This window comes from Phalacrocorax carbo, chromosome 12, assembly GCF_963921805.1.
Source record: "Phalacrocorax carbo chromosome 12, bPhaCar2.1, whole genome shotgun sequence".
Classification (NCBI taxonomy): domain Eukaryota; kingdom Metazoa; phylum Chordata; class Aves; order Suliformes; family Phalacrocoracidae; genus Phalacrocorax; species Phalacrocorax carbo.
The window spans coordinates 16,990,873-17,015,052 of NC_087524.1; the positions used below are offsets into that span (position 1 = coordinate 16,990,873).

The 24,180-nt window shown below is 43.2% G+C and overlaps 1 protein-coding gene across 2 annotated transcripts; it reads right to left on the minus strand.

Annotated features, from left to right (window-relative positions):
• Positions 1-621: 621 nt before the first annotated feature.
• RGS10 (regulator of G protein signaling 10) lies at positions 622-22,717 on the minus strand. 2 transcript variants are annotated; one of them, XM_064464258.1, is made up of 5 exons: positions 22,551-22,717; positions 15,968-16,086; positions 14,413-14,499; positions 7,559-7,702; positions 622-3,946 (listed from the first exon to the last, which is right to left on the minus strand). In XM_064464258.1, the coding sequence occupies exons 1-5, from the start codon at positions 22,597-22,599 to the stop codon at positions 3,800-3,802; spliced, it is 546 nt and encodes a 181-aa protein (XP_064320328.1). In that variant the 5' UTR covers positions 22,600-22,717; the 3' UTR covers positions 622-3,799. The 2 variants fall into 2 exon arrangements, with proteins under 2 accessions (XP_064320328.1, XP_064320329.1); XM_064464259.1 differs by lacking the exon at positions 22,551-22,717 and adding an exon at positions 21,384-21,638.
• Positions 22,718-24,180: the final 1,463 nt, after the last annotated feature.

A 24,180-nucleotide genomic window follows, 5' to 3' on the forward strand; every position in this document is an offset into this window, starting at 1 on the left:
TAAACCATCGTTCTGGTGTGCTGGGGGCAGACATTTGGCAAAACTGGGTGACTTTGTAAGACTTGCAATTTATAAAAGGGGAAATATATCCCTTTTCAGCTTTGAACCACAGTCATAGAAGCACAGAATGATTTGGGACCCCTCTCTGCATCACAGACCTACTTAGTTTATACCCAGATGCAAATGCTACCCACTTAAAATGAATCTGATTTTTCAGTAAAAATATAAGCACATTCCAAACTGTTATCCAAACCTGAATATTCAAACCTTTTTCTCTCCCACACTGTGTTTTTTCAAACCCTCCTTCTCCACATCAGTGGGTTGGCAACCTGAAGCAAAGGCTGCAACAGGAACAAAGACATGGGAGGAGATGAAGAAGGTACAAGAAGCAGCTTCTGCTGTTCAGGTGACTTTCTGCAATTTGTTCAGACAACGGCTCACTCAGAAGTGAAACCCGCTGTGTCACCCATCTTCCCAGCTTCCAGGAGAAAAACGTAGTATGATAGAATGTGAGCAACTGTGTTAACAGGGACTGAAAGAAGAAAATGGGGTAACTATGGGATATGAAGTGATCTTGGCCCAAACTGCGTTCAAAACATAAAACAACTGCCAGCACACGGATTTGGTGTATTTGTAGAATATTTTAATTTTTAGCTGAGAAACACACAATAGGGTAGAGTTTAAGACATGCAATCAGGCATGAAACTTCTCTTGCTTGCTTTTTGTGCTCATACTTCAGTGTAAGTTCTATGAAAAAGAGAAGATCCTATCTTTAACCTCTACTTAAAGCAACTCTGAGCACCTACTTACAGCCTGAGGTTCGATGCAATGTTTACAATTGTTCCTGGAATGCAGGATTTACTTACAGGGAAACTGAGTTCTTTTTCTGTGTGATTTGTTCTATGCCACATAAGAGAAAATGTCATATATTTCACAAAGCAAGTTTGATCAGTGATAATATCAACAGAAGCAAAATAACCTCCACATATATACACGCTGCAATTACAGACATCTGCTTGCATGGTTTTACTTCAATTGCTCTTTTACTGGAAAATACAGATAATCTAACGGATAGGAAAACCCCTTTGATTTCTGCACCTTACAAGGCTAGTTGTTGGTTTTCTTCTAAAAAAAACAAACCAAAACTAGACACCACATAAGACAGACAACGGGGCAATGAACTTCTTCCTGCTTGGGCAAAAGAGCAATTGAAAGATAAGAATTTTGTGGATTTAGGTACATTATCTTAGAAATATCACAGGTGTTGAAACAAACATCACAGGCATTGAGATGCTGCTATTTCTGTTAGAGTAACTTTTGGTCGGTATTAGTGTAGAGCACCTTTGCACCTACTCCTGCGGGGCATTTGCTCTTAACAAGCAAATAATACAGTACCTGATAAGGAGCATATTGCCAAGGAAAATGTTGCTTACAAGCAGCTACAAACAAGTATTTTCTCTCTTTAATGCCCTACCATTGTCCATACAGCTTCTGGTTTGACTTTTTTATTATTATTTTAAAACATGATAGTCAAAGACTCTTCTCCCTTACTCATGCATTTTTAAAATCAATATGATTAAAAGTGAATCTACTGTGCATCCATGTGATGAATGTGGCAAGAGCTCATTCTGCATTTTTCCCATGAAGGGCCCCATCCTGCATTTTTCTATATCACTAAGACTTCTGCCACAGTAACTACGAAGAGACAAATCCCAACTCCTACATGCACTTAAGCAGCCCTCTCCCAAGGACTTCAACGGTATCAGAAGTTCCGTCCTCTGCTGTGGCAGGTGTTAAGAGTTGGTTATTACAGTGAATTTTCAAGAGGTAACCCTGAGACTACAAATAGTCGGCAAGTCCAGGACTGGATGGTCCCATTTCTTAGGCCCTACCACAACAAAAGGATTCACGCATGTGCTCACTTCATTCCTATGCAGCAAAACACTGAAATACAACTTAAGCGCGAGGTCAAATACCACTGAAAGTGCCTGAAGCAAGATTATGACTTCACCATTAAATCTTTTGAGAGCATAAAAGGAAAATCAACTCAGTGCATAAGAATTACATTTTAAAACATGCATATGGAGGCACTGACCTCTTCTTTGATTTCCTAAAAATGAACAGGCCATTTAGTTCTGGGGGAAGAATCAGAACTCCCGCTCCTGCTTTTACATCTACACTAGGGAAAGGCCCATGGAAACAACTTTTTTTACACATCACCTGCAAGAGTGGCTCAGAGTTAAAAGAAATAATCAAGTCTATGAATTGAGTTTGCATCCTCAAAAATTACAATCTAGACTTAGTTTTAAAACACTGATAGTGACAGTAATACATAAAACATATCTGGCCCTTCTGACAAAAATAACTACAAAACGACCAACAGCTAACTGTGCACTTAGATTAGCCAGCACATAAACCTAAGTTCAAGAAAAGCAGTGCAGAAAATGACAGAGCAAATAATGAGAATGTGAAACAGCTAGACTACACACTGCGAAGCTTGTAAATAGAGCATGTAGCTAATATGCTTTCCCAACTTAAACTGCAGTGTAGTAACACTGCAGTGAATTAAACAATATATAAACACATGAACTGTACGCCAAAATGTGCTTTTCAGCTCTGACACAGTCTCAGGATGATATGGAAGGCTCATTGGGAGCATCCTCCTTTAGCACCCTGACAATTCATCTTTGATTCCCCTGGGCAAAAATAAATTCACTTTCCTCTCAAGCTCAATGTGACAACAGCTAAACCACAATATCAACCCCCTGCCTGTTCCATTGCAGTTATCAAAAGTTATGATTAAGAAACCCTGAAATACTTCTCTGGGGCAACAAAATTAGGCAGGGTGATTTTAGTAGAAAGATTTTGGGAAAACAAAGCCAGACTTTGTTGGTTGGTCCTTTGCCAAAGTATCCTTGCTGCGCAGAGCAGGATTGCTCAGGAGACCTAGGAGAGACCAGATGCTACCCAACACTGGCATCTGACACTGATGTTATGCTGACATGCAGGACATGCCAAGTCAAGCTTTGCTGAAATCAGTGAGCCCAGAGTGGGATATTAACTGTCAAGTCTCCTAATGGCTGTTAGAAGTTCTTCAGAGATTCTCTCTATCTTAGAGCTTTTGTTCCCAAGGGAATACAGGTTATTCCATCCTCTGAAGAACATGATTGTCTACTGCAAAAAAAATGTGGGAAATTTAAGAAATACAGACATTAAAATCATGACTAGAGAAGTTTTGGTTCAACAATAAAGACAAATCAAAACAGGTATCACCTTGAAAGAACAAAGTTACATAGGAAGGGGTTGGATTCTATTGAGCTTAACCCTGAAAGATGCTGTCCCTTCATGATTAAGTTTGCTATGAATGTCTCAACCACAACGTAATGTCAATTGTGCTCCTCAGTAGCTTCTTCCAGCAATTCAGGATGTAAAAGCCAGTCACAAATAAAAATTACGAGGAAAAATAAACAGCACAACCACCCTATCTCCCATTTCTCATCATCATGATGCCTCAGAAAAGAAAATACAAAAATCGCAAGCATTTTAACTTGTGAAATATGAAATGCAATTCATGCTATGGAGGAACACGGCAGCCTTTTAGCCAGGAAACAGTCTTTCCCTGGGCACTTGGTTATTAGCTATCATACAAAAACAATTAGTCGTTCAAGCAATTAAGAAGGTAAGTATCTCCTAAAAACGTTTTGAGCTTTTCAAGCCCTAAATGCAACTGCCGTAGACCTAGACTGTTCCTGAGTGTAATTTAGTGATTGTATTGCCTCTCCTGAAAAGAATCATTGTATCATGTGTTGTAAATTCTTGACGCTCTTTTAGCTGCAGTCTGAGCCTCTGGTGAATTCTCCTCTTGCTCCTCAGACTTCTTATGATTTAGGAATATGTCTGATTTTAAGAAGCGGCTGTAGCTGTCGTATTTCATGAGATTGAATATCTGGTAGGAGGGAAAAGAAACACAAAACCAATGACCTAAGTAAAATGAGATTTTAAATGAGAAGGACAGTATATGAATGATAATGTATTTTTGTTCTGTTTTGTTCTGTTAACACATTACTAAAAATCATGACATTAAAATACATTTCAAACTCTCAAAAGGGGCTGCATGTAGCAAACAATGTTGTAGGTTCCATGTTCACTGTTTTGCAATAATGTCTGTATTAGTTTAAGAATCAGATTATGGCTTTCACAATAGCCAACTTTGAAAACCTAATACTGAAAAGCGGGAGGTCATATGCCATGGTCGCTAGGAAGGATCTTACAGCTGATGATCAGATAACTGCAAGTGTGGATGAGCCAGGACATTACCTGGTCCCCTCCCACTGCAGCCTTATCTCTGCAGAGCCACCAGGAGCAAAACCTAGCGAGTGTGTCCTTCTGGCAGGGCAGTAGGAAGATATCTAGAGGGATGAAGCAGAGCTGCAGAAAAAGAGGTACCTTTTAGGCACCTTTCTGACTGCAGTTACTCTTGAACATTACAGAATAGCTCATTAATCTTGCAAAGCACTGGATAATTAAGAAAAGCATTTAAATAATTTATACCAATACTGAAACTGCAAACAATCTAGACTGAAACAACTGGTTTAACCAATGTTTCTTAAACTTATGCCAATCCTCCTACCGTTTTTAGATTACAACACGGCTGACTGCCAATACAGATCTCAGGCCAGATCAGGAATGTTGCAGGCACCTGCCACAAAATCCTGATCTGGTACAGATGTAATTTGCTGGTCAAAGTGTGGCTTCAAACTGGTGATGGACTGAAGTTGTGCTGTCAGGCTTTTCACTAGCCCAAGACCCACCTGTATTCCCACAGCCAGTATACAGCCAGCATGGAAGCATGAAGTCAGCACTGCGTACAGCTTTTCTCTCCCAGGGCTGGAGTTTAGGCTCATCCCTCAACACAACTGCTTCCTCTTCTATTTTTACCCATTTCAGACAAAAAAATGCTAAAACTCATTTGGCATCTTCTGAAAACAAAAGGGCTTGGGGAGAAAAGCCTGGAATCTGTTCAGTTGTCAAGGTCAGGACTATATTTTGCTTGGTCTTGAAAAAGGGAGGAAGGAAAAAAGTAAACCTCAACACTATAATTGAGGCAAAACCAAAGCCTACATCACCCTCTGCCTGTTATTTCACTGGCGGAGCCTCTCCGTGTCATGCTTCATGACAGGTTACATTCTATGGTACTCAGAGTAACTAAATTTCCAACAGGAATTTCTGGATTCTGACCTGCATGTGTGGATAACTGGAGCTTTACCTTTATGGGTATCATTTCTAACTGATAGTACAACCAGGTAATACAACTGTTTGTCAGGAGGGGGAAAAAAAGAAGTCTCAAACTGCTTTTTCATTTCACATCCTCAAGGAGCCTGAACAGACACAGGCAAACACACAAAACTTGACTGTTCTTGTCTCTGTGTTTGCTGAAATACCCCCTATGCAAATAAATAACATGAAGCATTTTACTAACCACTATTTGTTTACATATTTAAATCTCTAAGTTCATGTTTAAAACAGTGGAAATCTTGCTTTATAAGCTACATATTGGAAGAATAAAAATCCCAAAATACCCTGTTGATGTAGACCCAAATCAATGCAGTGAAGCAAAGTCAAATTACGCTTCCTGGTGTTGGCTAGCTACAATATAATTAAATTTATCCAACTAGCTCAAGGGAAAAAAAAAAACTGTAAGGAAGACATCCCCTGTTAGAACATCATAGGTCATTGTTACGAGCTTAGACCACTCTTGCTCCTAGTATCATTTAAAGCACCTCCCAGAGAGAAAGAGCACTGTAGATTCAAAATCTTCTGGAGTCTGGTCAGCCAAATGCACAGAACACACAGATTTAACAACCACGTGCAAAAACAAAATTCTCTTTTTCCCTCCCCTCCTCTTGTCACCTCGGTGGAGCAGGAACATTTACCCCCTAAGTATTTTGAAATCTACAGATTTCTATGAACAACTCTAACACCACTTCATTCAGCACGAACAGCTGCCTCCAATCTATTTGCTTAAGGCCATCCCATGAGCAGAGAACCACACCCCACAACTAGCCCCATTTAACTCAGTAGGTCTCTGGAGAACTGAAGTGCTAGTTACCAGTGATGCTGTAGGCCAGACTGTGGCTTCCAAGCTCTGCCTTTTTATACTTCAGATGTGCAGTGCCAGCAGCAGTTAATGCTGTTCCTTAGAGAACAAATTCTACCACTCTTTATAAGGATTGAAAACTAGAGAATATCATAACTCTTTGTGAACTATTATCTAACAGCAATAAACAGAAGCTTCAAGCAGTGGAAACCTGCAAAAACCCATAAATGTTCTGCATTTCGTTTTAAAAGTTCATGGACTTTCTTCCCACACTAGTGGGATTCCTCTACCACTGGTCTAGCATGTTTCCAGTTCAGGTATTATTAATCCCTGGCTGTTCATGTGCATGCTCATTTGTAAAACTGCAAAACATTTTAACTCCAGCAGTCTCTCCAGCTTCACTCTCAATCATCCATCCTGAACCGCAGTGCTTAGATTTGCCAGAACATTTTCTTTCCCTTCCTCCAAGTCAGAATTTCTTTCATGAAAAACTTTGCTGCTTCACACGGAAACTGAGTTTCAGACATTTCCAATGCTAATGACTTGGAACCTGCTTGAAAGACAGCAGAGCCTTTGCTCCTCAGACCACTTCAACTGACCCAGCCAGTGCCCAGCTAACATATTCAGTACCTGATGTGAAACGGGTTGAAAACACTATTTAAATCAGTGTGCTGTTTCTCCACAAAAGGAAAGAGCCGAATGGAAAATACAGGTAGTCCTGAGGATGGTACACAAATTAAAAATAGTACAGACTGCAAGTGCTGGAAAGACATAGATAAGCATGACTCACTTCATGGTTTGTGCTTTAAAATAAGCTAAATATCAAGAAAATTTACCAACAAAGGACATGCCTGCAAAACGTCACCTAATTTCTCCCAGACCTCCCAAGATCTATAGAAGGTGGCAAAGCAGACACCAACTCCCTTTTTTATGTGTTACAGAACAGGAGGCTTTTCAGGAAATTTCATTATATTCACATCAATATAAATACTAAAATAAAGCAAAGTGAAGAATCTTGAGCTCTCAAGGAAACCACTGGCAACTACAGAAACAAACATCAGCAATGACTCAGCGCAAGCGAATACACAGGAAAATTTAGGCACAGACTTAGTCAGCTGGGTGATTCTCAACCTACCATCACAGGAACCCAGGAGAGAACTTCATCCAATTCTCCAGGAAAGTCCTGAACTAGAACGAGCATGATTGCACTGAGCCTCTTAACTAACTGGCCCTAGTTAGATGGGGCAAGAATCTGGGGTACAGTGCATCCACCCTCAGGGTGGCCGCATTGATATCACCAATATGGAAGCAACCCAGCTCTGTGCCTACCCATTTATCCCTGCCACAGGTAGCAGTAGGCAGATTCCCAACTTTCTTACATCAGCTTGTGCTTAGAAAGCAGAGGCCCTTAAAGGCAGACAAAAGCTAAACAAACTGAGTTCTTGAAGAAAATTACTTTACCTGATCCTGGAGCTTCTGAAACATGAGAGGGTGAGGTGTCTCCAAAATGGTCTCATTCAAACGGGACTGCCCTTCAACATTGACTTGGGAAGAAGCTTTACTGGACAGGAAAGTCATGTAAATTTCTTTAGCTTTTTCTTGCATCTGCAAAAGGACATATTTATTTAACAAATTATTTGCTGTGGGAGTATTTGTTAATGTTTTATTGGAGACTGCTCTGGGTCACTTAATTCTTGAGGTTCACATCTTAAAACCAAAACACAGTCTGAATTAAAAAAGAAAACAAGTAACAAAACAAATACACATAGATTATCTTATTTGTGTATATTTGTTTGTACTGGAGGAAAAACATCTCTGCAGGCCAGCTCCTGCACTGACATTAGTGGAAGCTACCAGTATTCAGCACTTAGGTTAAACAGCAGGTTGTGATGTTTGAATCTGAGATTCCAGTGTAAAATTGCTCAACATCATCAGCTAGGCCTTGCCTTCGCTATTTAGAAGTCTATTTTTACTAACAGATCACCAGCATGCGCAAGGAACCCAGAGGGAAAAAGCACTGTGGAAACTTCCTCTTACTACAAGGCAAAACTAAGCAAAGTTAGCATATAATCTATGCTACTGAGCGATAACATTGTCACACTACGTGCTTTATCATAACTATGTTTTATACCTCAGGGCAACTCACGTGCAACACTAGCTACATGATTAAAAAAAACCCAACAAGTATTTTTTTGGCTAATGGAAAAGATAAGACTCTCAAGAGCGTCTGAAAGCTGATAAATAAGGATAGGTGTGACTTGCATAAAGCAGTTCGTTAGCATTTGCCCTGATTTCAGCAATCCTGTTCCAGTGGTCTTCTCTTGATAAATCAGTAACAGCAATAACACTTTGACCCTACCCAGCATCTTTAAGCTTGAAAGCAGTAAACAAGTGGCCACAATCCTCTGAAATTCAATGCAAGCTCCCCTTGACCAGAAGGTTGGATAAGAGAAAGCCAGTGGGGGAGAAGAGTCACACCAGGCAGGAGGCAAGCCTCTCTGCTGCAATCTGAATTCTGCACACTGAAAAAATGGGCCCCTGCAGCAGCAGGCATTGTACGATCACAAGCCACGGGCACCTCTACATCAAATGAGCAACCACACCTCCAGAGCGGCACCCACTGAAGGGCTGTGTCTTTGACGGGAAGTGGCCTTGAAGGAGGAAGCATTTAAACCCTTGCCCATGAAGGAGTCACAGAATTTCTTTCATGTTTTAAAGCTGAGAATCAACATTTGGGGATAATCAGAAGAAAAGCTACATGTGTTTGACAATTCACAAGGCCTAAAGGGTTAACTCTGTCACTGCTGAAGGGGACACACATTTTCCAGGAGTATTCCTTTTTGAAACAGATTATTCATCTGATGGGTAGAACATCATGCGTCAGGTGCATTAGGTCACAATGAAGTGTTTTTAACAATTTCTGATCTTTCCAGTTTCACAGATCAGGGAGGACTGAGTCAGCGATGTCTATTCTAAACGAGGGATTAATCCAATCAATCAGAGGTGTGACTGCTTTAACTGGTAAAGTTAATACCCTCATGCAGACACCTTAAAGGTTCCTTTAGCTATTACCTCATGAGTGAGCATAAGTGATTGTAACTGACTGTCACTCCTACCTAGATAACTTTTGAACCTGCTATCCAATTTCAACTGTATTTGAGAGAGGGGCAAAGGACTGAGAAATTATTACCCTCCTACTGATTCAGTGGAAAAGAGTGGTGAGAGAAAGGAAGGGGAGAGAAAAAGCAGCACACACACCAAGGGAAAAGCTGCAGTATATGTTCAAAAGTTGCCTACTCTACTTGAACTGCCAGCACATACTCGCTGCCAGCTAATCAGTACACAGATAGCTCCGCGTCAGCCACAACACAAGGTGCTGCTTTCCCACGGAACACAGAAGCAAGCTGGCACTGTAGAGAAAGAGTAAAGGAAGGCTTGAAGGGAAACACAAAACTAGAAGTACTGTGAGGAAGTTTAAAGAACACGGCAGGGAACAAGAGGGCTGTGTGGGAGGTTGGTGCAATAGGGAGGATCTTTGGATTCTGTGGGGCAGAATGACAAAGAAAGGAAGTGAAAGAGCTGTGGTAGGGAGAGGGAGTCACTGGAGAGACACAGGAGACCTGACTTTACAGTAATGGGGAAATACAGAAATGCACAGCTAAACACTACAGGTTCCGCTGCACTTGGAACAGCTGTTAGGCTACGTCTATGCTTCAGCAGTACAGCATCAGTTTAACTAAAATCTTTTTTTAAATAAAGTACAGTTAAAGCTCCCAGTATGTTTATACATCCCCAAATAATATTCAGGCAGAGCCAGGTTCAAGCGGAGAAGACAGCGATGTTCCCTGTTCAGTGGGTGGCATTCTTTGTTCTGCATCAGCCTGAAACGAATGCCTCAGCACAGGGGATTCTACTCAAGCTTAAACAATGCTTAAACTGGGATCATGTTCACAGGTGGTTATTAAAGGATTTCTGGCACTTTTCACTTACATCTGTGTGATTGCCCCAGCATCCGTGCCAAGTTCCCATTTGGAGTATGAAGTTCTGTCTACAGAAATCCCCCTCACTATTTCAAGTGGATGCAATACACTCTCCCACTTCCTCTCCTAAGGTCAAATTCAGCTCTCAAGCATGTGTGCTTCCCAAATGAGGTGAATGGAAGTCCCAGATGCGCATCAGAACAGGCTCCAGCAGTTAGCAGCTGTGCAGCATTACCCAGTCCTGCTTAACCATTGCCACATTCCACATGGGAGGTGGCAGGAGAAACTCTTGAATAGGTATAGTTTGTTCCGAAATTGTTCTCTACAAAACTTCTACGTGGGTATTTTGGTGCATTTTCACAATAGCTGAAAAGATTCCCTGTTGTTTGAAGCATTTATTACAATCTGTAATTTATTTTTATAGCTCAGCTGCAAAAGAAGAAATATTTAAACCTTGGGAAGTAGCACAATGGACATGTTGTTTATTTCATTAACAGTCACATGCTGTTGCATTTGTGAATAACTCCAATAAAATATTTAAAGTTAACTTTTATTCTCTTGTCCCCACCACTCCCATTTCAATAATTGAATGTGTCCTAAAATGAGGACCATATGGGTGGTGGAGCTCACTGCTACAAGTGGACTTGACCCTATTCCCTCCTCAATCTTACTAAAAGTTACATTTCTATTTTAACTTCAATTTTGAAGGAATTTTTTAAAAAAACCTATCGAGATGTGTCTTGAGCTGAGGGGAGGAGTTTGTGCATTCCTGCTTTAGGAACATAGGCTGAATCCAGTCCGTCCAAAATCTGGCTAGACTAGTAATGTAGTCTGCTTGCTGCCTAGCTCTGCAGATGCTGAAAACCTCCCCTGATCCCTGAAATGCGCATGCATTTTGTATTGGCTCACCCAAACAGGGAAACAAACACAAACTCATGGAGCAGTCTGGTCTGAACTCCATTTCTGCCTTCTTCTGACTAAGCATTCCCATCAGTAGTCTAGAGCCAACACAACAGTCAGGAGCCTGTCTTCTTCTCGCCAGCATTCCCTCTGGTCCCACGATCTAGCAACCCTGGCTGCATAGTGGCTCACATTCAGGAGGAAGGGGACAGAGGTCTATCTGTGCAGCATCTTGCAAGATCTGCCTGTGTTGGCTCAATGTAAGTCAGCTTCTAGGCAGAGCCCACATGTCTGTGGTTAGAGTAACGACTGAATCAAATTTAGGAAGTCTGGAGAAAAGGCCCAGGATATTTTCTTAGAATGGCACTAACACAGTAAGTTTGCAACCAACAGAAAGCAGGAGCAGACTGAGACCAGAAAGGACGTGAGGTATGTTCTGAGGACAGAACATTTACTGAGCCAACCACCCTGATGCTATACCAGCCTATATAAAACCAAACACTGCTGCAGGCTGACACAGAAGGGATGGCAATAACACTAGGCACAACGGATACTTAATCCACTGGCCAAGTGGTGACCTTTGTGCAAGTTTAAACTGACCAAGAAAAACCCCACGCTAACACTCTCATGTCAAGTAATGAAAAGTTTATCTTATGCTTTAAAAATAGGAAAAAAAATATCCCGCTCAGAGTTAAATTGAAATCAGCTTCATCTGACCAAAAGTGTCTATGAGCTAGTTCCTGTGGTAAACCAGTTTTAATGAGAAGCAGGTTAAAAAACAAGTAAAAAGCTGGTTTTAGAATACTTTCCTCACATTAGATAGAAACAAAGTGATTTCTGCAAGAGTCACTTTCAGAAGATAAATTCATACTTCATGCTAGCATAAACACTGGAAAGACTTCTATTTTTAGTGCTTTCTCTAGCTTTGTAAATTATCTAAACAAAGCCATCCATAAGCAGTAGGAATAAAAACTTATTCTAAGTCTATCATTCTAAAGCACATCTATTCTAGCCAGCTTTGGCCGTACTGGATTCCAGATTGACCATACTGTGTAGTGACTGGTGTTGAATAATTAAGCTAAATGAAAACTAATTAGGGCTCTGTCCAATCATTTGGCAATTCATTCAAGAATTCACTAAGCTACTATCTCTACACTTCAGTTTACCATTTCCTGTACTAGCATGCGCTATCCTGAAATAGCTGAAAAATGGAAATTATTTAGCAAGGGAAAATACAATTATTACCCTATTGCAAAATGTGGAACCTTACAGAAGGATTTTCTACTTGTATTTCTATTTTAAAATGCAGTTTGATACCTGTCCAAGGGGTAACAAGAAAAGACTATGTACCTCTTGGCAAGGACACTGACTACGCACAAAGAAAAAAATATCTGCCCTATACAAAGCAAAGGGTCACGGACTGTTACTCTGGCCTCTACTTCACCAGCTCAGAAAGTAAATGTTTTTAATGGCCTAGGGATATCAAGGATACCTAGATGCCCAGCCCAGCATACTGAACATACCAGCCAAAGTGCTATACGGACATTTGGGGACAAGAAAGAGGAAATGCTTTGTCACAAACTGACAATAATGAGGTGTGCAGCTTGTGCTGAAGCAGAGCCAGGTCAGTAGGACTGACAGTACCATGCTTGCCCAGACAGGAGGTGGCTTCCAGTGCAACCCAGACAGGCTGCAGTTGAAACACTCCCTTACAGGCAAGGCGAGAGGAAGACTCCCAGCCTCACTCACTCCAGCTACTGATGTTGCTGCCATCGTAGTGGCATCTAGCACAGTTCCCTCTTTTATCCCATCTCATTTACTTCATTTCTCCTTCTGCCTGATAACTTATGGAAAAATAGCTGCATTAGTTGTTCCTTTCTGAAGACTACCTGCATGTGAGGACCTTAACAATGGAAGGAAGCAGCTAAATAAACAAAGCTGAAATACTGCTAAATATTGCAAAGCATGCAGTCAAATTGTTTCCCTCTTCTTGCAAAAATAACTATTTTTGTAATTTTTATGGATTTATCAATACCAAGAAATATTCACAACTGGAACAAGCGAATTGTTTCAAGGGGAGTGCTTTTTCAGTGCAAACTAGAGAATATTTACAGAAAGCAAACTCCCCTCTCAAAAATATGTTTTGTTGAAAATCCAGGGATTTTTTTGTTGTTGTTGAAAATCTGTTGGGAAACAGTTTCAGCTGACAATATTTGACTGACCCCAAGAGAGGAACCCTGCACTCCAGACGCAGCCCTCTTACACCTGCACTTTGTAACACCCCTAGAAGCCCACTTCCCCCACCTGATTCCTATTCCCTGATAGTTCTGGCATTACTCAAAGCACGTATGGTCCCATGTGAAGCAGGTTCAAGTGGCATTTTCCCAGCCTCGCCTCCTCATGGTACTCTGCTTACTTTGCCCAAAAGAGTGCAAAAGGTGCTGTACACGTGCACCCTTTGCTTTCTAAAATGCTCCCTTTGGCAACAAAAGCTGCCCACATCTGAAAACTGTAAAGGTGGGATTTCAAAAAAAAAAAGGCTTATGGGATTTTGGAGTCTGACCCTCAAGGACAGCAATGCTCAGCTGGCGTTTTGAAACTACCTCATTTCATCCTCACGGAATCCTTGTCTCAAAGATCAAATACATTTGGAATTTCTCAAAAAAAAAACCTGAAAGATCACAAAAACTTTTTCAGAAACAAGCAAATAAAACACAGTACATATTTTAGGCTTGACTCTGTAGGCTTCAAAGCCTAAATGTGAAAGTGGATCCTGTGTTCCTGCCAGAGCTAAATGTAGACCAAGGTCCAAGCAGTGGAAAAAACTTACTGGAGGTGGCTGCTTGAAAAATTTCCAATAGAATATTTTCTACTAGAAAAATATAGCTTTCATGAAAATCAAAGTGCTCTGAAGGTATACATCAATTTGAATAAATATTTAAATAAAGTTTAAATGGACCCTCAATTTCTTTTGGTTTGTAACTTGTAATTTGGCAAGGCAAAACTTTACATTTTGGTATCGTAAAACATTTTGTTTGCGCTGTTTGTTATTTTTATGTTCCACTAAAACATTCTAATGGTGTATATTTTCATGAAATAGCCACTAGGCTTTAAAAAAAGTCCTGAAGGAAACATCTTTATGTTTTCAAGCAAGATGATGCAACATCCTTGAATTAAACCTTTTGCTATTCCCAAGCAACAACAAAAAGTTCAGAGTTTTCAAAGCACGGGAAACTTGACAATTTCAGCATTTTGTTTTGATTTGAAATAGAACCCACTTTGTTTCCAAACAACTCCACCACCCTGATTTCAGCGCAATTTCTTCAAATGTATTTATCTGCACTCACATGAAGCATGTTATGCAACAGAAACGTTATAGCTCCAGCTCTGGTATGGAGACTTTGTTGAAAAGTAGAATTTATTTAGGAAACACACCTGTTTTTTTCCCTGTGTTTTCTTAAATTCTTCACATGCTAGCCAGAACAAAACATTTTCTTCACTAAATTCTTTCTTTAAAAATTCCTAGGGAAAAGAAAAACAAACAAACAAACGTTAGGATCCAATTTCTCAGTTGTTTTGCTCTCTTCCTACTAGAGCTATGAGGACTGGAAGCTGCCTATGGCTAGCTTTACCATGGTATGAGTTTACCTAATGCAGCGTAACAGAACCACTGCATGAGTGCATCTGCACACTACCAAGACACAAATGAACAATCATGTATTCAGCATTCTGAAAGCACATTCCAGGAGAACGATGAGCTACATTTAATCTCAGAGCACATCAGTAACTAACAAGAGGAGTTTCTTCAGTTTCCCCTTAAACAAATTGAGCAATTTTACAGTCATTACTTAAAGGGAAATCCAAAAATAAATAAATTAATTAGCAGTGAGTATAATGAACTATTTTAATGAGTCAGATGACTTGAGATTCTCTTCTAGTACCTTTCTGATACTTTAATGAGTAAAATCGCTACAAATAAAAGTGTTTCCAAACATGATCATCAGCAGCAATAAATTCACTTAGGTAAACTAAAGCAGATGTATTTGCATTCTCTGGACAGTATTTAAACAAAGCCCATTCCTCCAAAAGTGAGGCATGTTTTTAAAATGCAGAAAAAATGTACATTAAATTTCTTTGTAAAACATGACTGAAATATTTATAGCTCTAAGATAATCCGGTTTCTCTTTCAAGTATCAGAAAATAGAGATTAAGAAGCGCCAAGAATTAAATAGAACCAAGATTTTTTTTTTTTAAGAATTCTACGTCGCAGTGTTTTGTAATTCTGGTTTGCACCACTTTTCAAATCAGTCTGGCAGGAAACTCTTTTATCCCAGTTCATTTTATCAGTGCTTGGTATGGCCAAGCCATACTCAAGTAGGTAGTTCTTATTCCTATTGCTAATATGGCAAGAAGGCTTTGAAAAACCACCTCACGACCCTCACCTAATGAAGCATCAAGCCTGCATTTTGAGCTGCACAAGTTCACACTTCGTAGTAAAATTAAAGGCAATTCTTTTCAGTACAGATGCTGCAACACAGAACAAGAGCCACACAGAGTTATCAGGTTCAGGAGCTGTTAGTGACAACTCATTGCTAAAGTAAGGACAACATGACAATGAGGAGCACAGGATCAATCCTCAGTGATAAATATGCTTGGCAAGAGAGATCCATGGCTCGAGGACTGCAGTTTATCCAACAGTAACTTGGTAATCCTTGCAACAGATGATATATCTGATTAGAAAGGTGCAACCAAGTGTCTTCCTTGTGCCTTATAAGAACAAGCTGCTATGGCAGCAGGCAAAAGGCACTACCTCAGAAGGTCAGCAAATGCCACAGCTCAAATTCTGCCACCTCTGCTATGGGCACGCATCTAGAAGGATGCACGCTTATGTGCTTACAGCACTGGCACAGCTGCACCATTTATGCTGAGACTCATTCAGCTTTAAATCCTATTTTCAGTTTATATAAATACCCATAGTTAATATAGCAACCCTAAATCGTTTCACTCCTTCTGGATCTTCAAGGAGGTTCTCCAGTGATGTAGCCCATTTTGAGGTTCCTTTCAAGGTTTGGTGGCTGCTGCTTGGGTGACCGTCGCTGTCATTTATCTCTGGAAAAAATTGAAAAACACATCATCTTCATTAGAAGCATTTCTTCCCCACTGCCCTCTGCACTATTGGATTACAGCTGCTCTCTTCAAAGGAAACACCATAAAACTGAAAATAAACACACACACATATTTGAATTCTGCTTTGCCTTTGAGGAGGCAAAAATGCCTTGCAGTTATGTAATTCGTGAGCACATAAGTAAGCACTGTCACTGTTTTATAGGAGTTCCAGCACCTTTTGCATGTGGAACGCAATGACCACAGCCTGTGTAGTAAAAGGACCACTCCCCTTTTGTTCTGGCACTGTCAGCAACCTTGGCTTCTATAAAGCAAATCCTGGTCAGTCATACACATGACATTTATTTTTAAGAAAAGAATCATCACTGGAGGTTGGGAAAAGGCGAAGGGAGAAAGAAAAATAATGCTTGGTTTAGCAGGAGAGCAAGTCCAGTATGTTAACCCAGACCAAAGGGAGGAAAGACAGCTGGCAGAGGAGCCTCATTCCTGCTATTAGGCAAGTGGTATTTGGGTGCTTTTCCTGTTTGCTTGTTTGTTTTCAAGTCCACTGAAATTCTGCTTTTATAAGGTGTACTGGACTGTGCCCACATTTATCTGCCAGCCAGCCTTCTCACAAATAGGTGATATGGCATACATTTCTGAATTTTTCTATCCCAGGGACAAGTACATTACATTCAAGGCTGGCAATACCAAAAAAATTGTTTGCTGGCTATCCATCAGAAAACCTCTTACTTGGGAAGACTCCAGGAATTTTACTGCTGATCTAAAAAACTCTAAAACAGACATAAAGGGCTTGGCCTCCTTTCCTGTCACACACGAAATGCCCAGGGAAGACAGCAGGAGTGCAGGCCAGGAAGAGTCAGGCTAGGAGCTCCACTTCTACACACTGGAAAGGTGCACACAACTCTTATTGTAACCAACACAGCTTCTATTTATTTTTATAACCCCTTCATTTCTCCCTACCAACTTATTGGAAATATGGATCTTAGCACCTTCTGCTAAAGCTCTGCTAAAAAACCCTTCCTCCATCATGAAACTCAGCAAATATCTCAAAAAACTATCTATGCAGAGCTATACTATCAGATGCCCTTTTCAGCTGGTAGCTAGAATGATGAACGCTACGGTTAAAGCCCTACAAAATATTGGCACAACAGCAAAGCCTACAGAGTTTTGGTTGGTAGGGACCTGTAGAGTCTATTTGTTTTTCAAACAGTGAGATGGACCACTGTTTTCAATGATCTGCTCCCTTGATAGGAGTGGGGATTTTTTTATACAGGAGGAATTACAAAGCTGGAAAAGAGGTAAACTTTCTGGAGGCGTGGATTCCATACCCATTGCCTAATACTGAGAAATCTACACTCATGCCCCAAGTAAATACCGACGTAAAAGAAAGAAGCGTGTCTAAAATGATTGAGGAAGCAGTCACTGCCGACTACATCTTTCATGTCTAAATCCTGTCTCTCCTTTGCCTCTCCTGCTCTCACTCCATGATGCGGTTACAGCACCAACCTGAAATTTCTTACGCAGTGAACGCATGACTCTATGCCTGCACAAGGCCTTTAAGGATCCAGACTCATACATAACCAATTTGGATAAGGACTGCGACAGACTGGTCTCCAAAGCAGCATGTACACCTCCAGCTCGGTATAAAAAACACACAGCCTGCGAGTTAAAGGTCAAGAATCAGAACCTGAGGATTGTCTCCAAACCACTACTGCAGACTTCATACGTGATGCAAGAGTACAGAGAGTCAACCGTGCCTCAGTTACCCCTCCCCTCATGCAAAAGGATGTGGTTCTTGACTATCGCTTGCTAAATTTATTTTAGGAACCTGACTCAAAGTATCTGGTCATCTAATCTCAGGAAAATCTGTGAGATTTAAGCGGGAATAGCCATTTACATAGGAGGTAATTGTCTTCTGCTCCAAGGAGCTAGAATCTCTTGTTATGATCACTCTCACCTGAAAGCAGAATGGCAGCTCTGTGTGTACAGCTGCTAATGGCCTGCAGAACCAGGCCATTCCCTTATTTAATATATGATTTAGCACAGAACATGTGGGAGCAAGATTTTATTTCTAGTGTTTCTTTTCCAGCCAAATTTTAAGTAGACATTAACAATTACTTTGCAAAGCAGGTGTTTCAATGAGCCAGTGCAATACAGGGCAGACCCAGTGCCATGAGAACCTAAAAAAACCATTTCTGGTGACAAGGCAAAGGCTGGAACAAGGGCTTCCATGCACCCAGGATACATTGATCTGCTTCCCCTCAGCAGCTTTCACTGGCTTCTCCTTTTACTGCTGACCATTTTCTATCCTCCCATATCACCATTCCCCCCCAGCTTCCTCTCACTTCCAGCCTCCCCAGCACAACCCAACCCCACCCACCATTCACATTCCTCGGCTCCTCCTTGTCACCCTTGTGACAAGCACCCTTGTCACCCAGGGAGCTATGACCCTGCTCCCTTTCTCCCCACCTTCTCCTCCTACAGCCTCAGTAAAGAAAAATTTGCTTTTGAAGGGAGGCCCTACACAACTTCTTCCTAACATCCATTCTGCTGAGCCCTGTTGTACCAGACTCTTACTCAGTTTGTTTCCTCACCTAACCAGCTCCCCACAACCCAAACCGTGCTGTGGCGCTGAGATGAGGCTCACCTGTCCATTGTTGCTACAATGCAACCCTTTCATTTACCCCTTGCCTCACTTATTCAAGCAGGGAGCTGCCCAGAGGAGAGGCGATGGGATGGCGCAGCGCGGGGCAGTTCTGCCGAACTGACGCGGGTGCCGCCAGCAGCCACAACCCCAGCGCAGCCCAGGCGACAGCTCCCAGCATCAGCCCACACCGAGGCAGGGGACACCAGCTGTAGTGTCACAATATTTAGCAGTATTTCAGCTTTGTTTATTTAGCTGCTTCCTTCCATTGTTAAGGTCCTCACATGCAGGTAGTCTTCAGAAAGGAACAACTAATGCAGCTATTTTTCCGTAAGTTATCAGGCAGAAGGAGAAATGAAGTAAATGACCCTCGGACCGCCTGTGTATAATAAACACAAGAGGCCAGAGGATGCTCTTGGATCCTGCCGTCGGGTCGTGCAGCACAGCTCTTGTCCTGAGCAGTCCCTCAAAAACACAGTAGCTGTATCCAAACAACCTGCTGGGGAGGTGACCTGGCTGGTACCACCCTGCCGGCTGTGCCAGGGGCAACACGGCGGGCAGGGGCCCAGCCATGCCAGGGAGCGTGATGACAGCTCTGGGGGGCTCAAGTCTGTGTGCTGGGCACGGCACCGATCAAGCTCTCTCCCTCTGGGCTGAGTACCATTAACCCACATGTTCAGTGCTCCTTTGCAACCACCATAAAACATTAGTGTTCCCCTTCTGTGCAAATGAAAATAGGCTGCACATGATACGTGACAGTAGGAAACACCCTGAAATTTTATGAGGTTATTAAAACTGCTGGGTATTTTTACTACACCCCATTAAATACACCATCAACAGCATTTTTTCTAATACAAAAGTGACACAAACACCCATCCCCAGTTAGGATCGTAACTTCCCACTCCACGTGCTGGTTTCATTTAGCAGATTTGACTTGTGATTTCTAGAATTTTTTTATGAGCTTAAGAGATAGGAGAGCGGTTTTCCCCACAAATGACTCAAGAAGCTAATCCCCAAATCCATATCCCATAACACATTATTAAATTACCTTAAAAGTGTTACTTGCACTGAAGTACAATTTAATGAAAATCTGAAACAATTGATTTTAGAACACAATACTGGAATAAACGTAATTACACGAATGACCCTCCTGAAACTTATTTATCTCTGTCTGGTGTTTATAAAGATAACTTTCTCCTGTTAAAATAATTTGGTGACAAAGCTATGTAATATACACTTGGAAATAACAAGCTCGATATCAATGTTTAACAACCAAGATGTATACATTAGTATGACCTTTTAAATGAGGAAGGCAGACATTTGCTTTTACTGAATACTAGGAGATAATTTTGTGCATTAAGAAGAGGATTACAAAATGGCAGTTCTTCCACCAATATTTCTGTAAAAGTAACACTCAGAACACACAGCAGATGATAAATGTCCTAACTACATTTCTTACTGCCACAGGAGAGCGCTTGCTATCTTGTATACAGGTTAGAAACCAAGCGGCAGAGAAAGCCGACAAAGCACGCACAGCAGGGCACCGTTGTAGCATCTCTGCTGAAGCAAACTTTCCACTGAGTGTACGACCGTAACACAACTGCTTGCATGATGTGCAGTGGCCAGCTGCTTCTACAAATGCAGCAAATGGCTAAGCGCTTATTTTAATAGCGCCATTATTTTAGAGGAGAACCCTATACTAAGCCAACAAATAGGCACTTATGTTAGCTGGTGCGTTATTTTAGAGGAGAATCTTATAGAAGCCGCCTTCCCCCATCGAACAATAGCACTGCCGCCTTGGACTACAGATAAAGGCCCTTTGTAAGCTGTAGATATAACGGTAAGTGCAGCACTAATAACACCGCAATTACCAGTGGAAGTGTGGTATTAAAAATGGCAAATATTTGCATTCTCCAAACAGGAACTTGGACCGAAACTACAAAAGTGTCGATAACATCAAAATATACAACTCTGCACGTCAAAACTCATGGCTCTGGCCCTTGCTTTTGACAAGCAAAAAAAAAAGCGGAAACCCATCAAGCTTTTAGAAATTCAGACACAGCTAATTGAGTTAGACATGCTAGTCTGCCTGCCTTCAGAAGGGCTATGTGCTACAACGGTTCCCCAGGCTGCTGTCATTCTCACACTGTTGATACAATGGCCTGCGCTGCACCATATCAAACAGCAGACTCGCACACTTCACAGACCCCGCCAAATGCACCCCCTTACCTAAACACCTATTCTAACCGCATCTTTCCTGCGCACACCTTTGCAAACTTCTTAACAAAAGACAGCCGGCTCACAAATAGATATGACAGAAAGCACCATGTAAATAGCATATTCCTTAGTCTATCTTTAAACATCAATATACAATATTAAGAAAAGCCTTCTCAATTTCTTCTTAGAGAACTTCTGATCACACCACCTGCATATTCCCCTTTTTCACCTGGATCATAAAGCTGCGAGCCATGAACCTTTATTACTACTTTAAAAGTACTCTGAATACCTTGCCTTTTCCTACAGTCACCAGAATGCCCATCCAGCAACAATCACCAGTCTGAAATTAATAAATCCAAGGTTATGAAACAGGGAGAAACTTCCTAAGTAGGCAGCTGAAAAGGGAAAACTCCCTTACTTTCCATGCATCCAAGCTCCACTGGATGAATCCTCGCACAATTTTTTCCCTAGTAGTAGCTGAATTTTAGACTTTTCGCTACAGAAGGGCTGTCCTTCGCACGCTTTGGTTGTTCAAAGCATGAGCCTCAACATCCTCTTTTGACCGTCTCTGACAACAGATGGCTACTGGATTCCACTTTTAACTATAAGGAAGGAAACTGAAGGGACGTTCTGCTTTTGTAGCATCTCTCAAAGTGTTCACCAGACATACATCCTTTAAAAAACAAAACAAAACAAAAAAAACACAACTCCCCCAGACAAACATATTTAGCTTTCTTAGAAAGACTGTAACTTCTTACTGCGCGTTACAAAATGTAGTATCTTCTGAGATGGCAAATGTGTACCTCTTACACCAGTTATCTTAGCAATGGTATATACCACCCCTTTTGAATCGAAAGGCGTGGAGCACCAGAGCCGCCTTGAGACGCCCCACCGCAGCACAAACACGCTACAACGCCTGTCTGCGGGGCGACCGCGGAGTCCTGCGTTATGACCCCGCGGTAACTCCCACTCTAGCTTAAGACGCTCCCTCCAAAGGCAAACTCTTCAAAGACAACGCAGAGCTCGAGCAACCGCGCTCTGACGTTGTGGGCTGTATTGCCTCGCTATCAGCACCAGCGGCAGGCAGCAGCTCGCAATTAAAACCTGGCTGATAAGGCAGAAGCCCGAGCAGAACGCGGTTCCCCCTCCCGCGCAGCTGCCGGGGCGGCAGGAGCGGCGCGTCCCTCCGACGGCAGTTAGCCCCGGGCTCACCCCGCTGAGCCAAGCCGAGCTAGGCTGAGCCGAGGCAGCCTCCCCGCCCCACGGGTCGCCTCCACCGCCGGCACAGCCAGGTCACGGTGTGAAACCCGAGGGGCAGGTCCGCAGCGAGGTGAAGCGCCCCGCACGCGAGTTTAAGCCCGCTCGGACGCCGGTACCACTGGCCCGCGGAGCGGACTTGGGCAAAGAGCGCTGCGGGCTCACCCGGCTCCCCTCAGCCTCGCTCCCGCCGGTCGGGGGCTCGGCCGCGCCTTCCCTTCCCGCCCCGCCGCTCGGTGGAAGGGGAAGCGCTGCCTCCAGCGAGAGCAGCCGGGGGCCACCGCCCCCCCCTCCCCCTCCCGCTCCCCCTCCCCCTCCCCCTCCTTACCTGACGGCGGGCGCTTCCTGCTGAGGCGGCTCACGGCCCGGTTAAACATGTCGGGGCGGCCGCGGGGCCCCGCGCTGCCCAGAGCCGGAGGGGGCGGCCGCGCCTTCCCCGCTCCCCCCCGGGGAGCCGCCCCGCCCCGCTCCGCTCCCCCGCGGCCGACCGCCCCCAACCACCGCCTCCCGACGGGCGCCGTGCCGTGCCCCGCCCCGCCGGCCGTAAGGGGCGGCACCGCCCGCCCTCCCCTTCCCGCCCCGCGGGGCGAGGGGAGCGGCGGCATCGCGCCGTTACCGTCAGGCGCACGGACTCTCGAATGCAACGTGGCGGCGGGTCCCCAGGCCCCGCCCGGTGCCTGCGGATCGGCACCTTGCCCCTCCCCAGCCCACATCCCCTCGCTGCGGGCCGCCGGCGGCTCCACCGCCACCCCACTCCGATTTCAGCCCCGTCCCTGCCCTTCCGAACAGCACCGCTACTTCCACTCACCCACGTCCATCTCCTCCCTCTCCCGCTCCCCCGGCCGCTCCCTTTCTCGCACCCGGACACGGGCCGGCGACCGGCCTCGAGCATCCAGCTCCCGGACACCGCCGAGCCTGCGCTGAGCAGGTGCACGGAACAAAAACGCTTCCTTGCAATAGCCACCTTTATGAATTTGTGTGCTTTCTTACCAAAAGTGCCAAGTTGCTTGTGCTGGGGTGACTCCTTTGCTCCTCTAAGACATGGAAGAACAATTATTTCTCAAGAGGAAAAAGCACGATTGCAATTTTAACAAAAGTATTTTTCATTTTCAGAAGTAGCTTTTTACCAAAATATTTAATCAAAAATCCAGTATGTAGCTAGCATGAGAAATTCATGTAATTCTGACAAAAGGGTAAGCCAACAACAGTCAGTCATCACAGGAAGCACAGGACAACAGTAGTGGGATGCAGTGGGAGTGCTTAAATCCCACTGGAAATAGTACCAATACCTAAAAAGTGAGAGAGAGCACTGCTAGCAGACAAGTCAACACTTGTTTTATTTCCACCTAAGCCAAGTCCCAAACCAAGCACACAGTAACACATTTATAACTAGCTCTGTTCACAGAGGGAACTTGGATGGGCTCCCCCTCACACTGAAATGTATGGCTATTTTCCACTTACATGCACAAAGCCAAGATTTCATTCCTGGGAATTGGTGACACCAGAACACTGAACACAAGAATAAATTGCATCTGTGGTTCCAAAATAAACAGCAGCACAATACCTTCCAGCTGAAGTGATTTGGCCTGCAGACCACTGGACTCCTGCCTTCAGCACCACGGCCAAAAGCTGTGTTAGCTGGTAAAGATTTCTTGGCTCTCGGCGTGGATTAAAAAAGTTTGTTACGCTGCTGAGGGAACTGCTCAACAGCTGCACGTGGCATTTCCAAGCAGACGTGTGAGACAAGCACACAGTATTTGGACCACAACTGGCATTTCTGTGCAACCATCGGAAGAGCACGGGGTGAAAGCAGACCAGCAGCAGCACCGAGGTGGCACAGCCGGGAGGAAAGGCACCTGGCAGGCACAAGTGAGAGGAACATACACGGCATCAGTCTGGGGAGAAGACAGCTTGGACACGCTCCAAAGGATTTTTCGGTCACATCCATTAATGGCAGG

Bases quoted from the DNA above. Each gene is read 5' to 3' on its own strand.
- RGS10 (XM_064464258.1), bottom strand. From the start codon at position 22,599: ATGTTTAACCGGGCCGTGAGCCGCCTCAGCAGGAAGCGCCCGCCGTCA. The intron at 16,087-22,550 runs GTAAGGAGGGGG...AATTTTTTCCAG, and splicing joins CAGGAAGCGCCCGCCGTCAG to AGATAAATGACAGCGACGGT. The intron at 3,947-7,558 runs GTAAAGTAATTT...CCCTCCTACCAG, and splicing joins TTCAGAAGCTCCAGGATCAG to ATATTCAATCTCATGAAATA.